General features: G+C 43.9%; 1 protein-coding gene and 1 long non-coding RNA gene across 3 annotated transcripts; one reads left to right on the forward strand and one right to left on the reverse strand.

Moving 5' to 3' along the window:
• Positions 1–3,238: 3,238 nt before the first annotated feature.
• On the forward strand, positions 3,239–5,258 carry LOC109759415 (uncharacterized). 2 transcript variants are annotated; one of them, XR_005759447.3, is made up of 4 exons: positions 3,239–3,950; positions 4,048–4,156; positions 4,269–4,366; positions 4,779–5,258. It is a non-coding gene; the product is annotated as an uncharacterized lncRNA (long non-coding RNA). The 2 variants fall into 2 exon arrangements; XR_002232087.4 differs by having other exon boundaries at positions 3,245–4,156; positions 4,779–5,257.
• Positions 5,259–9,061: 3,803 nt separating this feature from the next.
• On the reverse strand, positions 9,062–13,366 carry LOC109759414 (mitogen-activated protein kinase 3). The gene is made up of 3 exons (XM_020318239.4): positions 12,924–13,366; positions 11,294–11,722; positions 9,062–9,985 (listed from the first exon to the last, which is right to left on the reverse strand). Exons 2-3 carry the CDS (start codon positions 11,714–11,716, stop codon positions 9,299–9,301), a joined length of 1,110 nt encoding a protein of 369 aa, XP_020173828.1. The 5' UTR covers positions 11,717–11,722; positions 12,924–13,366; the 3' UTR covers positions 9,062–9,298.
• Positions 13,367–15,978: the final 2,612 nt, after the last annotated feature.

The following is a 15,978-nucleotide window of genomic DNA, read 5'->3' on the forward strand; positions in this document are numbered from 1 at the left end:
CATCAGCACCAGTACGGTGGCGAGGCTTCGTCCGGTGATCCGCCTCACCTTTGAAATGTTTGCCTTTCTTTCTTACGGGATGCCTGCTCGGAAGAAATCGACGATGTCCCAGGTACACATTCTTCCTACAATTTTCCAAATATATACTGTCGGTATCATCCAAACAGTGCGTGCATGCGCGGTATCCCTTGTTTGTCTGTCCTGAAAGGTTACTGAGAGCAGGCCAATCATTGATGGTCACGAACAGCAAGGCCTTTAGGTCAAATTCTTCCCCCATGTGCTCATCCCACGCACGTACACCTGTTCCATTCCACAGTTGTAAGAGTTCTTCAACTAACGGCCTTAGGTACACATCAATGTCGTTGCCGGGTTGCTTAGGGCCTTGGATGAGCACTGGCATCATAATGAACTTCCGCTTCATGCACAACCAAGGAGGAAGGTTATACAAACATAGAGTCACAGGCCAGGTGCTATGGTTGCTGCTCTGCTCCACAAAAGGATTAATGCCATCTGCGCTTAGGCCAAACCATACGTTACTTGCGTCATCTGCAAACTCCTTCTCGTACTTTCTCTCAATTTTTCTCCACTGCGACCTGTCAGCGGGTACTCTCAACTTTCCGTCTTTCTTACGGTCTTCTTTGTGCCATCGCATCGCCTTGGCATGCTCTTTGTTTTGGAACAAACGTTTCAACCGTGGTATTATAGGAGCATACCACATCACCTTGGCAGGAATCTTCTTCCTGGGGCGCTCGCCCTCGACATCACCAGGGTCATCGCGCCTGATCTTATAGCGCAATGCACCGCATACCAGGCAAGCGTTCAAATCCTCGTACTCACCGCGGTAGAGGATGCAGTCATTAGGGCATGCATGTATCTTCTGCACCTCTAACCCTAGAGGGCAGACAGCCTTCTTTGCTTCGTACGTACTCTCGGGCAATTCGTTGTCCTTTGGAAGCATATTCTTTATCATTACCAGCAACTTTCCAAATCCCTTGTCAGATACACCATTCTCTGCCTTCCATTGCAGCAATTCCAGTGTGGTGCCCAACTTTTTCTTATCAGCTTCGCAATTCGGGTACAACAATTTCTTATGATCCTCTAACATGCGCTGCAACTTCTTCTTCTCCAAATCACTTGCGCAGTTTCTCTTTGCATCGGCAATGGCCCGACCTAGATCATCAACGGGCTCATCTGATGCCTCTTCTTCAGCTTCTTTTCGCATTGCCGGCTCAGCTTCTTCCCCCATTGTTGTATCATCGTATTCAGGGAACCCATGGCCATGATAGTTGTCGTCGTCCTCTTCTTCTTCATTGTCTTCCATCATAACCCCTCTTTCTCCGTGCTTGGTCCAAACATTATAGTGGGGCATGAAACCGGACTTAAACATGTGGACGTGAATGGTTCTTGACGTAGAGTACTTGTGATCATTCTTACAGACTAAACATGGACAAGGCATAAAACTATCCGCCCGCTTGTTTGCCTCAGCCGCAAGCAGAAAAGTTTGCACGCCATTAATGAACTCGGGAGAGCATCGGTCATCGTACATCCATTGTCGGCTCATCTTCATTACACAACACCGAATAGACCAAATTAATACAAGTTCATACATAAAGTTCATACAAGACTTAAATGCAAAAAACAAATAACTCTCTAACTAAAGAATTTAAATGCAACAACAAATGCGATCAAGATCGCAACTAAGGTAACAATTGATCCAACAGCATAATGATACCAAGCCTCACTATCAATGGCATATTTTCTAATCTTTCTAATCTTCAAGCGCATTTTTTCCATCTTGATCTTGTGATCATCGACGACATCGGCAACATGCAACTCCAATTCCATCTTCTCCCCCTCAATTCTTTTCAATTTTTCTTTCAAATACTCGTTTTCTCTTTCAACTAAATTTAACCTCTCGACAATAGGGTCGGTTGGAATTTCTGGTTCACAAACCTCCTAGACAAAAATATCTATGTCAACTTGATGGGCATAATTTGTCATAAACACGAAATGCAACAACTAGTTTTAAAAGAGAATATACCACATCCGAATCATAACAAGGACGAGGGCCGACGGGGACGGATATCAAAACCATGGCACTATGTATAACAAACAACGTACGGGTAAGATAATTATACGAGTAACTATATATCCAAATCACACAAACATCAATTTGGTAATGTAAAACATTCATGAACAAGAGGCTCACCACAAGGTGGTGTCGGCGACGGAACGGTGCGGGCGATCGACTGTGGTTACGATGGAGATTTAGAAGGCACTAAGTAAACCACACCTACATATGCAAACTAAGTGTTAGTTTTGACCACAAATTGCATATAAATCAAATACTAGCACATATATTTTCTACCAAATTACTAAACTCATAAATTAATCACTATACAAAGCATTGCAAGAGCTAATCTAGCAATGAGATGAAAGGACAAAGTTGCTAACCTTTGTGATCATTTGAATGGATGGGGGCCTTCAAATCTTGACAAATTTTGGGCAAAATGTGTGATGAGCTCGAGAGGAAGAGGGGAAGAACAGAGAGGAGAGGGGAAAGGGGAAGAACAGAGCGAGCTCGGGTGGACGAAGGGTTTATGTAGGACGACCTTTAGCACCGGTTCGTGCCATGAACTGGTACTAAAGGTGCTGGAGGGGCCCCGGACTGACAACATCCTGCCACCACTCACTTTAGTACCGGTCCGTGGCACGAACCGGTGCTAAAGGTCAGCCACGAACCGGTACTAATGACAGCGGCTGGCTAGTTGTTGGAACCGGCACTAATGCACACATTAGTGCCGGCTCAAAAGCAAACCGGCACTAATGTGCTTGACATTTGACCCTTTTTCTACTAGTGTGCATTCGACCATAATGCTGAATTACAGTACTCTGGATGATGCAGAATCCGAGTTGGGAGTTCATCTACCGAGCGGCCCCCTTGTGCTGAGAGGATGAGTTCTTTGGAAGAAACATTAAGAAGATATGCAGAAAAGAAAACTGGCACTGTCATAGTCCCTGTTGTGGGGAGCAGCTTTGGTTCACTTGGAGAAGCCTACGATTGCTACAATCTCTACTTATGGGCAGTGGCGGATCTACAGGGAGGACAGGGTGGGCCGCGGCCCACCCTGGGATTTTGGTACGACCCATATATACCATAGTCCATAAGAGATTAGGGGATGGGCCAGAAGGAAAGAAACGAAAAGCCCAACAACCACAACCTCGACTCGTTCGCACAGCCGTGGCCCGTGGACCGTGGTAGCCCGCGCACTGGCTCCCCGTCCCCAATCCCCTCGCAGCTGCTCTACGCTCCAGCCAATCTTGTTGCCCTGACTTGCCGCCTGGATCCATGCCTCGCTGGCGACTATGCCCGTCCCGCACCGGCCCGGCGCCACCGCGCCCAGCCTAGTCTGCACTCGGCAGTCGGCGCTCGGCAGTCGGCGCTCGGCAGTCAGCGCTCGGCGCTCGGTAGCCGGCGTTCTGCAGCTGCAGCAGGCCAGCCGTCACCCTCCCGGCATGATTTGAGGTACCTTTGATGAGATTTCTGCTCGTTCCCCAATTTTTGTTTACTCTTACTCATTGCTCGGCATGCTTCTACCTGCCAGTACTGCTCATTATGGATTTAGGCTTGCTGTGCTCTTTTATGAATTGTAATGCAGTACTGCTGAATTCTGTCTAGAATGTTACTACTTACTACTGAACTATTTCAGTTTGGGCCAAAAATAAATAAATCTATGTGGCATCTTGAGCTGTAATTTCCAAGAATTTTACTAATTACTACCAAATTGTTTCAGTTTAGGTCAAAAAATTGATACATTGTTCTCATTTTTTGAATCAATAAATGTCATTGTCACATTGAAGAACAGAATGTCAATCATGATCACATGATTACATACATATATCAAATGTGGAAGAATGAACGCATGCAGGTAGTCTTTGAACTTTTCAAGGTATGCAGGATTCTTTTATGCAAAATTGAGACTTATTTGAGAGAAAAAACGATCAATTTATCTTGTGCTATTGGTAAATTAATTAGTACATTCGCAGTTGTAAAAAAAATTATTAGGTTGGACCACCCTGGTTCAAAATCCTAGATCCGCCACTGCTTATGGGAGATTGGTTTTGGAGTATGCAGGAGATAGTTTGTGGCTGCTCTGTAAGTACACCTTTGTCAAAATCATTGCCACATGTGTTTGTCCGGATGACAATTTACATATGACAGTATACAAAAGAATGTGACGCAATGGAGGTTGTTATGGTTGTTGCAGGGAAACCTGAAGAAGAGTAACATACGGACTTGCCGATGCAGATGCCCCACAATGATAAGATTACTTCGATCAAGCGACAATGGGTGGTACATAAATATGTAAGCACATCAATAATAATAACAACAATTTGCATCTCAATCTTATGTTAGTTTTTGTTACAATGTCAAAACATGTCCACTCCATCCACGATTAGTTCTATTCCCAAAGTACCAATTTTTGTATCGATGAAATAGGTTTTCTAGATAACAAAATTGTGCACCTGCATATTGGCAGCAAGCAAGCGTTGATTATTCTGATTCTTCAACAGTATGTGCTTCCACTATGCTGAAATTATTTGAGGCTGCGTGGATATGATGCTTCTAAATTTTCATACTTCAGATGTCATATACTTGTGCTTCTTCATGGTGTACAATTTGCTCCATACACCCCATATAGCTATGCTCCTTCAGTGTGTAAAGTTAGCTTCATATACTTTATACATGTGATTCTACACTGTCGTCCTGTATTCAGGGCCGGAGTGGATCGGAAGAACATGCTTTCCAGACGGTGGGCAGCATGAAATCGAGTATATCAGTGCCTAGTATTCTCGTCATCAAGTAGGAAACAAACTAGCAAGGTGCACACTTTGTGGGTGCATGTCAGGAGCTCGCAGCTCCTCGCTGGATCCCTTGTGTGGCACGCAGGCGTGGAAACCTGCTGATTTGGAGGTCGTCAAGGCTAGGACGAACGCAGTGGATGGAACAGAGCCAAGCGAGAGATAGAAAAGGGACCGCAACAACGGTGCGGCAAAGCAGGCAGGAGGCGCACATGCATTCATCAGTATTGTATTTCACATGCAGTACGAGTTGTTGCTTCATACCTTCTGTTCTTTTGCATCATGTCTAAACATTGTATGTTTCATAGGTGTGAATAAAGAAAACTAATCTTGATTCAAGAAAACACATTCATGTAGTGACTACTATTCGAGAATTGAAGCATCCAAGAGCTGAGTGTTTTTGAAGCAATGTTGATACAGCCAGGAAGCATCTAATATGCAGGGCTGAAAATGTTCTTTTAGGGGAAATGTTTAGTTGATGATCTATATGGATGGATCCAACAGTTCTTTGTAGAAAAGTTTGACGGTGTGTTGTGTTGGAAGCATATGGCTCATATGATGGAAGCAAATTGAGCAAATATTATCTGGTGTATGCGGGACATATGACAAAATAAATCCAATCGGCATCGGAAGTAAAAATTTGTAATAGGGATGCATCAGAAGGACACTTAAGTAATATTAGAAGCAAATTTTCTTTTAATATTTTCTAGATAAATAAGATGAAGGAGGCTTTGATGAGACCAGCATGCATTTTGTGCGGCGAATCCAGGAGTCTGAGGTGAAGGAGGCTTTAAAAAGGATGAAAGGAGGCAAGGCGATGGGCCCTGATTGTATCCCCATTGAGGTGTGGAAAGGTCTCGGGGACATAGCGATAGTATGGCTAACCAAGCTTTTCAACCTCATTTTTCGGGCAAACAAGATGCCAGAAGAATGGAGACGGAGTATATTAGTACCAATCTTCAAGAACAAGGGGGATGTTCAGAGTTGTACTAATTACCGTGGAATTAAGCTGATGAGCCATACAATGAAGCTATGGGAGAGAGTCATTGAGCACCGCTTAAGAAGAATGACAAGCGTGACCAAAAATCAGTTTGGTTTCATGCCTGGGAGGTCGACCATGGAAGCCATTTTCTTGGTACGACAACTTATGGAGAGATATAGGGAGCAAAAGAAGGACTTGCATATGGTGTTCATTGACTTGGAGAAGGCCTATGACAAGATACCGCGGAATGTCATGTGGTGGGCCTTAGAAAAACACAAAGTCCCAGCAAAGTACATTACCCTCATCAAGGACATGTACGATAATGTTGTGACAAGTGTTCGAACAAGTGATGTTGACACCGATGACTTCCCGATTAAGATAGGACTGCATCAGGGGTCAACTTTGAGCCCTTATCTTTTTGCATTGGTGATGGATGAGGTCACAAGGGATATACAAGGAGATATTCCATGGTGTATGCTCTTTGTGGATGATGTGGTGCTAGCTGACGATAGTCAGACGGGGGTAAATAGGAAGTTAGAGTTATGGAGACAAACCTTGGAATCGAAAGGGTTTAGGCTTAGTAGAACTAAAACCGAGTACATGATGTGCGGTTTCAGTACTGTGTGAGGAGGAGGAGGTTAGTCTTGATGGCCAGGTGGTACCTCGGAAGGACACCTTTCGGTATTTGGGGTCAATGTTGCAGGATGATGGGGGTATTGATGAAGATGTGAACCATCGAATCAAAGCTGGATGGATGAAGTGGCGCCAAGCTTCTAGCATTCTCTGTGACAAGAGAGTGCCACAAAAGTTAAAAGGCAAGTTCTACAGGGCGGCGGTTCGACCCGCAATGTTGTATGGCGCGGAGTGTTGGCCGACTAAAAGGTAACATGTTCAACAGTTAGGTGTGGCGGAGATGCGTATGTTGAGATGGATGTGTGGCCATACGAGGAAGGATCGAATCCGGAATGATGATATACGAGATAGAGTTGGGGTAGCATCAATTGAGGAGAAGTTTGTCCAGCATCGTCTGAGATGGTTTGGGCATATTCAGCGCAGGCCTCCAGAAGCTCCAGTGCATAGCGGACGGCTAAAGCGTGCGGAGAATGTCAAGAGAGGGCGGGGTAGACCGAATTTGACATGGGAGGAGTCCGTTAAGAGAGACCTGAAGGATTGAAGTATCACCAAAGAGCTAGCTATGGACAGGGATGCGTGGAAGCTTGCTATCCATGTGCCAGAGCCATGAGTTGGTTGCGAGATCTTATGGGTTTCACCTCTAGCCTACCCCAACTTGTTTGGGACTAAAGGCTTTGTTGTTGTTGTTGTTGTTATTTTCTAGATAAATAAGAGAAAATATGGAACAAAAATGTTACGAAAAATTCGATCTAAAATTGAATGGTCACTTGATTTTAGGGTGTACTTATGGTAGGAAGCACATTTTTTTCTTTTCGAGAACAGGTAGGAAGCAAAATCAAATCACGTGATTGTAGGGTGCAGTTTTGGTACGAAGGAATCACGTGATTTCAGGATGCAGTTTTGGTAGGAAGCAAACTCAAATAACAAACCCAGTTACGCGGAAGCAGGCTATCATCCAGGCCCACGTTGGAAACACCCAGCAAAATCTGCTAGTTAATGACTCTAATCCAACGGCTCTAGCCTGGTCTGACGGGACGCTAGGGATCAGTAGTGGTTCCGTGTAGTCTGATCCTAATGGTTCCCTGTATGTATTGTAATAATAAAACCAGTTGCTTTGTTTTAAGGCGTGTGTCTGTGCAAGCATTTCTTGGTTAGAAGTACTACATAGCATCAACATATCGTTTTGACCGAGTCCACAAGCATCCATTATCCATCTCAAACATGGACCCGTGTGCTCGATTAAAATACATCTGTTGGGCCGCCCCTCGCGTGCCGTTCCCGTACTACGGTACATACAGGTACAGAACATGAAACAACCGACCCGTTACCACATCACTGTGAACCCCCTCTGACGTCGGCCTCAACACCGTCACCCACGGCGTCTCTTGCGTCTCGTACACACATTAACTCGCCTCACCTGCCAGCTGGTCCACAACGGAAATCCCGCATCTTAAAGGGAACGAACGCCTCTCGATACAGAGAGCGCGCGAGCTCGTCCGCGCCGAGCAATTTTCGCCCGTTTCACCTCTTTTTATCCAACCGTCTTTATATACATCCCCCTCTTTTATTCGTCTCTTTGATTTTTTTCTCTCGTTTCTGATTTTTCTCCCATCGATTTTTCTTAAAATGGAATTAATTGTCTCATGTTTTATTAACTTATCAAAGTGAAATCATATTTTCTTTGGCAAGTCATTAAATTCTTACTAAATACGTTTCAAAATAGATGACTCAACTTTGTACTAACTTTAATACAAAGTTGGGTCATCTATTTTGAAACGGAGGGAGCAAGTGCTTATCAATAAGCTGGTAGATAAATTGTGGCGATTGCATACAAATGCTAAGATTTTAGCGCATTAATATAATAATCGACATGCAGTCATGGGCAAATCTATTAAAATGTTTATACTCCCGTTGCAACGCACGGGCAATTATATAGTACAGTTAAAAAGAAGTTTACAAGCTTACTAAAACGGTTCTTCAAGTTTCCAAGTTCAAATTTATTACATTGTTGTCGGAAGCCGAAAAAAGAGAAATATTGACATCTTACCGTTGAAAAAAAATTGATGGGTTTAATTCGCCTCTCACTTGTTTAAGAGGAATGGGTAATGGCCTTGCTAATCATCTTTGTTTTGCTTCTGGGTTCATTCTTGTACATGCACAAGTATGTGCTTTCAAAATTCAGGCGAGTATTTCTGTTTTCGAGGATTTACCTTCAGACTGCAGAGTCAGAAGGCACCTTAATTCTTATCTTGCAGTGATTAAAGGTCCTAGTTGAATTTGACCACGTAACACATGTGGTAAGCAATCCGAACTATTAAAAAAAAAAAGTCCTAGTTGAGTCTGAGCTCAATAGAATTTAACAGCAAGTACACTTCAAATATCACGAAGGATAACAGCATGTATTTTTACCAGTGCAATATTTGCAGATATTATCTTGGTGGCGGTTAAAAGGTAAGAATAATATTACATAGGTCGTACTAATACTGGTAATAAACACAAGAGAATAACAGCAGGTCTGCCTCAAATACCAACAACTGCAACAACAAACACAGGAGGGCCATCACAAATCAACAACTTACTGAATTCGCTTCAACAGTTCTTTCATGAGCTCATACAACAACACAACAGTATACATACACCGAATAGTGGTCCATAACAAGAACTATCCATGCGGTTCTTATCGCACTGCATATTTACACGGAGATAGCTCTCCACACTGCACGTCGTGGTTACTTAATAGGTGCGATAATCGCAGTAGTCTTTTCGAGGAAAAAAGTAGTGAGCCTGCCGGGTTCTTCCCGGGGCACTGCAAGAACATCATCACATGTTTACTGCAGCTGCGGCTTCAGGATGGTAGTGAAGCATCTCCTGCCACATCATTTCCCTGATCATCTCTGAGCTGATGTTCTCATCTATGTCGAGATCGATGGGCACTTGTGCGGGAGGGTTTGCACTTGGGTCATACAGAGGAGACATGTAAGGGTGCTCAAGGGCCTGGGTAACACTGATCCTTTTGGTAGGATCGAAGATGAGCATCTTCTGTAATAGATCGATGGCTAGAGGATGTGCATGTGGGTACATGCTTGCGAGTGGAACACCGGGAGTGTAGGGAAGGGTCTTGATATATCTGCGAGCCTTCGGGTTGTCGATGAACTCCAGGTCAGACTCGCTCATGGTGCCAAGAACATTGACTATCAGTTTTAGCTGATTCAGGCACTCTGTCCCAGGAAAAATAGGCTTGCGGCCAAGTAGCTCAGCAAAGATGCAGCCAACAGACCAAACATCGATGGAAGTGCCGTAGTTGTCACAGCAAAGCAGCAATTCAGGAGCCCTATACCAGCGGGTGACGACGTATTCAGTCATAAACTGGCCTTTACTACTGTTTGTACGTGCAAGACCAAAATCACATATCTTCAGATCACAGTTTGCATTCACCAGTAGGTTCCCAGGTTTTAGGTCTCTGTGGAGTATCTCTGCTGAATGGAGGTATTTCAGTCCTCGAAGCAACTGCAATCAAAATAACAACATCTTAAATCATCAACAGAAAATGTAGATAGGAAGAATAAAAAAGAATTCAAAAGAGCTTACAATAACAGGTTAAATGAAGCACAAGGGTACCATAAATTGAAAATTCATCAGTATACTTGTGTAGAATGAATGCTTATACTTCTTTAGAATGAATGCCTTTACGTAGAGACATGTAGTTCTGTTAGAATGCATGCTTATACTTCATGTAGTGGTAGAGATACTTTTTTAGTTTAATGTATGTACATAAAAGCTGAAACTCTAAAAAGAATGTCATTTTATTAAAAAAAATCAGAAAGCCCCAATTCATTGGATGCGGTGGTCTGACAAGCGAGAAAGTGAAGTCCAAGTAGTCATATTCAATATATCAGCTGGATTGGTAGGTCTGGCTGTTACTATGTTAACAAAATAATTTGTAATTAGAAACATCTAAACAGAAGGTGCTAGTTTTAGGTTGCACTGGACATGAGCCTGTGTTGGTCTTTTTTATTTATTTCATGAAGCAGCAAGACAATGCCTCGCAATGTGAATGTGAGAGTACAGGTTGATGTGACTTTCAGGAAAGGAAAATTCACATATCGCATATGAACTATGCTATTGTGTCTAACGATTAAAAAAATACCAAAGGGAAGTAGAAAAGGTGAAAAACCCAACAATATATTCCATGCCATCCAATTTGAAGTTGTCTATATAGCTACAGAGTGAAGCTGCCTTCCACTCTAAAGTTACTAGAAGATACCTTCTGTCCAGCTGTCAATCTAAAGGGCTGCAACCTGGGCTTTGAAACGAAGATAAGTGGCCAGTTATTGCCAGTTCTTTCAAAACCCATTGAGTGAAGGAACATGTGAAACTGACCAGATCACACAGGATGACACCGATATGCCAAGTTGCACTACTGTTCCCGATTTTACCTAGGTTTCACAGTTTTCATTCGAGCTGGCACAAACTTCAAGAATCTTGTGTAAAAATGTGAAAAGAAGTTCATGGTCGGATTAACTAACATTTAAGTGTTTACAAAAGTGTGTGTATTTCAAGTTCGAATCGACAAAGACACCCAACAGTGTGTATTGCAGCGACCAATTAATTTTGTACAGACTAAGGTACCATCCTTGATGAAAATTAGAGTGACCTTGCGAATATAAGAATGGGTAGTGTACTACACATGCAGATATAAGATGTATTATCACAAATGGTGCAGGTAGTGAAAGTAATAAGGAGAAGATACATACTCACTACTATTAAATAATTAAATGTCGAAGAGCGATGGAAAAGGTGTGATCCGAGCATTACCTGAAAAAGAAAATATTGGCAGTGGTCGTTGGAAAGCCCCTGAGGCGATTTGATTATCTGATGCAGGTCAGTATCCATGAGCTCATAAACCAAGTACACATCCTTAAAGCTCCTCCTTTGTACAGGCATCATTATATCCTTCAAAGAAATAACATTCTCATGGCGGAGATGCCGGAGGAGTTTCAGCTCCCGCAAGGTCCTTAGTGCATCCACACGGTTGTCGAATACATTATGTATCTTCTTTATCGCTACTTTCTCGTTTGTCTCACGGTTTATGGATGAGCAAACTATTCCATAAGCTCCTCGGCCAATGGGCTTGATAGGCACATACTTGGTGTCAATCTCAAACAAGGTTTGCCACATTGAGTAGTAGTGCTTCCCTTGGTTTCCCATGCCATTCGGAGGATCCACCAGCATTGCCATTTTCGACTAACAAAACAAAACATAACTTAGTATACCATAAATAACAGTATTAGAAGCAAATTTAGTTTCTCTTAGCTTACACAATCACCAAATTTCAAATGTGAAAAATAAGACAGACTCATTATAAAATACAAGTTGTAACAATGTCCCCATCTTTGAACACTTTCCTAGCCTCCAGACCTTAGACCTGGGATCGATCTAGGCTGCTGTATATTTATTGTTAGTATGTTGGCCAAGTATTGAACTCGAGACCCCTTGACTCTAATACCATATTGAATTGCATGCGCCTAACCAGTTCACCCAAAAGCTTAAGCTGATGAGGAGACATGGACAATAAACAAATCTCCAGCTACAAGAGGCTTTGGTAATAAATTTACATGACCTCAGATGCCAATAGAACACCCACTCTTCTTTTTTGGTAAGTGTTTATGTGGAACTCCAAGTAGAAGAATTCTGAACTGAACCTAAACTGTACCATGCACCACGAGCTGCAAGGCTCATAAATTCTGATCAGAATCGGCAACAGTGAATGAACTATATATATAAGCAGTACATGTTCGCATGTCATCTAAGTGCAGTTGTACTTGCTTATAAATGGACATTGACACTGACCAATCCAGCTCTTGAATTGATCAGCTTCAATGCCCATTTATATAAGCTTATAAACGGTAACTTTGATCGCTAGCGCTGCCAATCTGTGCATCACCACCATGCAATGCTACTCACTACCACCTCTCACGCGCATTCTCATCAGCCTCAATGCTAAACGCACAAACCGAACCCGCAGTCCCGGCGACCGGCGGACGGATGGCCTGCAAGAAACCATAGCTCCCGGTCGCGCCAGATCGTCTGCCCAGATGATTCGCTGGGCAGCCTACCACCCTACCAGCGGGTCGCAGAAATGCCCCCGTCCAGTCATCGCGCACCCCGGCGAGCACCATGGCACGATGCATCACCGGAGCACGAGCGGGCGGGCGGTACGGGGAATCGAATTATTTGGGCGGGACACTCGACTAGGCACGCAGGCGCTCGGCGGCGCAATCCGAGCTCGCCAGCTGGGGCTGCTGGGATCAGGGGCGGCCGATCTCCGCGGGACGGAGACCGGCGCAGTCCGTCCGGACAAGAACCCGCCGATCTCGGGCGGTGCAGGCCCAGCACAAGGATTGCGGAGAGAAGGGCGAGGAGGAGGGGAGGAAGGCTCACTTACATGAGAGGGGGAGGGAGAGCAGCCGGGAGAGGATGGGGGGAGGGAGGGGGTAGGTGGGTAGGATCAGAGCAGCCGCGGCGCCATGGGCGACCGAATTCGGAGGTGAATTGCAGCTGGGGGAGGGAGGAGGATGCGGGTGGGGGTGGGTTGGGGGAGGGGGCGCGGACGAGGCGAGGAATATTCCTCCGTCCCCGGCGAGGCGCGTGGGAGCGGGGAGGGCACGGTGGCCGTCGGTCCGCGGGATGGGCGCGGGCGGGCCGTCCGATGCGGCGCGGGGCGGCGCCACGTGCGCGCGAGTGGGGGTGGGGTGGGGAGGAGGGAGGCGCCTGCCGTGGGATGGAAGGGAGGGGATTGGTCCCGTTGTCCCCGTGTGCGCGTGGCGGTGGCGGTCGGTGGCGGCAGGCGGCACGCCTCGGTTCGACAGGCGAGCGTGAATGTGTTTCACGAGCGGGTTGAGTGAGTGAGTGAGTCATGATGGGGTCGCTTCGAGTACAAGGGATTGTACGGGCAGTGTGGCTTTGGTATGAACGCCATGGATTGGGTACCGCACCGGCACGACTTGTGCACGATGTGTGTGCTTTTGTTGCGGAAATTTTAAGGTGCACCGTGTACACCTTGATCTTTCGGTGTTGCCGGATTTTGTTTACATAAAAGAGAGCACATGCATGCATGCACAAAATCTTGCAAAAAACTTTCACCGCACGCTGATGTCATCGTAGATTCAGATGTACAGATGGTTTATCTCACGAACCGTTCACCCGATTAGCGATCTGTTTTCACTGATGAGCTAGTCTCATGACGGATTCTGTAAGATTGGTCAGTATGTCTAGAGGTGGATGAATTATTACCAAGCCAAAAGTTTGACTCTTTTTTCCAAATTTTAATTTTTTTTTTTGGCAATTTTAGCCTTTTCTAACAATCTATCAAACACCCTGCACATGCAAGTTTATAAGAATGTAGAAAGCGCAAAGCAAAGACATGTTTGTGAAAGTAAACAAGTAGAGTTAAAGATACGCAAACATGGCTGGCTCGGTCATAAATACGCGCGGACACGCACCTGTGCAACCGTTCATTTGCATCGTGATCCAGAATTTTTTTTTTGGCTGACATTGGATGTAGAAGAGATGAAAACTAGGAATCCTATGAATACGGCACAATATACTTGAACTAATACTTCGTCCAACCGTTCTTCTCCGTCCATTTTCTGTAAGTTTTGTCCTTCTTGTTCTCAACCGATGCTTCTTTTCAATCGAATTTCCATCCATTGATTATGTTTACCTTCTTCTTCCTCGGTTGATCGGTTGCATTGTCACGTTGCACTACTCTTCTATCGTGTCATATAATTTTTTCCTTTCGCTCGCTTGGTCATCTTCTTTCTCAAGTCGTTTTACATCCATCCAACTATCTTCGTCCCTGTTATGCCGCATTACAAATTCATGCCATGGTTCTTCGGATTGCAAATTCATGGACTCTTTATTACATGTCCCTTTTGTGGTACATGATACGTCCATTTTGCATCATGTTTTCCTACTGTTATTTATAGTATTTTTATTCATTATAACACCTTTTCAAGTAATTTTAATGCCTTTTCTTTCATAATATGCAAGGTTTACACAAAGAGGGAGAATGCCGACAGCTGGAATTCTGAACCCGAAATAGCTACGTCAGAGATACCTATTCTGCACATCTCCAAACGAGCTGAAATTTTACGGAGAATTATTTTGGAATATATAAAAAATATTGGAGAAAAGAAATACCAGCAGGGGCCACCTAGGTGCCCCCTAGGCACCAGGCACGCGTGGTAATGGGGGCCTTGGCCCACCTTCGGTGCCCATCTTCTGGTACATAAGGTCTTTTGACCTAAAAAAATCAGGAGAGGACTTTCGGGACAGAGCGCCGCCGTCTCGAGGCGGAACTTGGGTAGGAGCACTTTTTCCCTCCGGCGGAGCGATTCTGCCGGGGGAACTTCCCTCCGGGAGAGGGAAATCGAAGCCATCGTCATCACCAACAACCCTCTCATCTTGGGAGACCAATCTTCATCAACATATTCAACAACACAATTTCATCTCAAACCCTAGTTCATCTCTTGTGTTCAATCTTTGTATCAAAACCTCAGATTAGTACATGTGGGTGACTAGTAGTGTTGATTACATCTTGTAGTTGATGCTAGTTGGTTTATTTGGTGGGAAATCATATGTTCAGATCCATTACACTATTTAATACCCCTCTGGACCGCATACATCAGTATGTATTATTTTCAATTAGTCTCTAGCTCACTCCATTGTTCCGAAGAACGGAATTTTAGTTATCTTGCCCATGAGGCATGGTTCACATGTCTCAAATGATTCCAAATGACTCATATGTCTCAAATGATTCTGCTGTCGTCTCTTTCTTCTTCCTTGCATATGCTAGTTTTTGCTTGCCTTGGTAATTTGTTTGCTTATAAAATGCCTATGCATAGGAAGTATGTTAGACTTAGATGTGTTTGTCACGTGCTATATGATGCTCTCTTTGTGCTTCAATTCTTGTCTTTCATGTGAGCATCATCAAAATTATCAATGCCTAGTTAAAAGGCTTTAAAGAAAAGCGCTTGTTGGGAGACAACCCAATATTTATCCTTGCTGTTTTTCAATAAATAATTCATCTAGCCTCTGGTTAGATGTGTTTTTGGGTTTTAATTAGTGTTTGTGCCAAGTAAGACCATTGGGATGGTTTACGGTGATAGTTGATTTGATCTTACTAAAAAACAGAAACTTTTACGCCCAGGAAAATAATTTTCATAATTCACAGAAGAGTTCTTTTGATCTGATTTCTTTTGCACAAGATTGGTATACAAATTTACCAGGCTGTCCTAATTTTTCAGAATTTTTGGAGTTACAGAAGTATTTGAAGTATTCCGATTGCTACAGACTGTTCTGTTTTTGACAGATTCTGTTTTCTTTGTGTTGTTTGCTTATTTTGATGAATCTATGGGTAGTATCGGGGGGGTATGAACCATGGATAAGTTGTAATATAGTAGATATTACACCAATATAAATAAAGAATGAGTTCACAA

This window comes from Aegilops tauschii, chromosome 6 (genome assembly GCF_002575655.3).
Source record: "Aegilops tauschii subsp. strangulata cultivar AL8/78 chromosome 6, Aet v6.0, whole genome shotgun sequence".
Lineage (NCBI taxonomy): Eukaryota > Viridiplantae > Streptophyta > Magnoliopsida > Poales > Poaceae > Aegilops > Aegilops tauschii.

Excerpts from the sequence above, each read along its gene's own strand:
- LOC109759414 (XM_020318239.4), bottom strand. The coding sequence starts at position 11,716 with ATGGCAATGCTGGTGGATCCTCCGAATGGCATGGGAAACCAAGGGAAG. Across the intron at positions 9,986-11,293 it reads GCCAATATTTTCTTTTTCAG|TTGCTTCGAGGACTGAAATA; the intron begins GTAATGCTCGGA and ends TTTTGATTGCAG.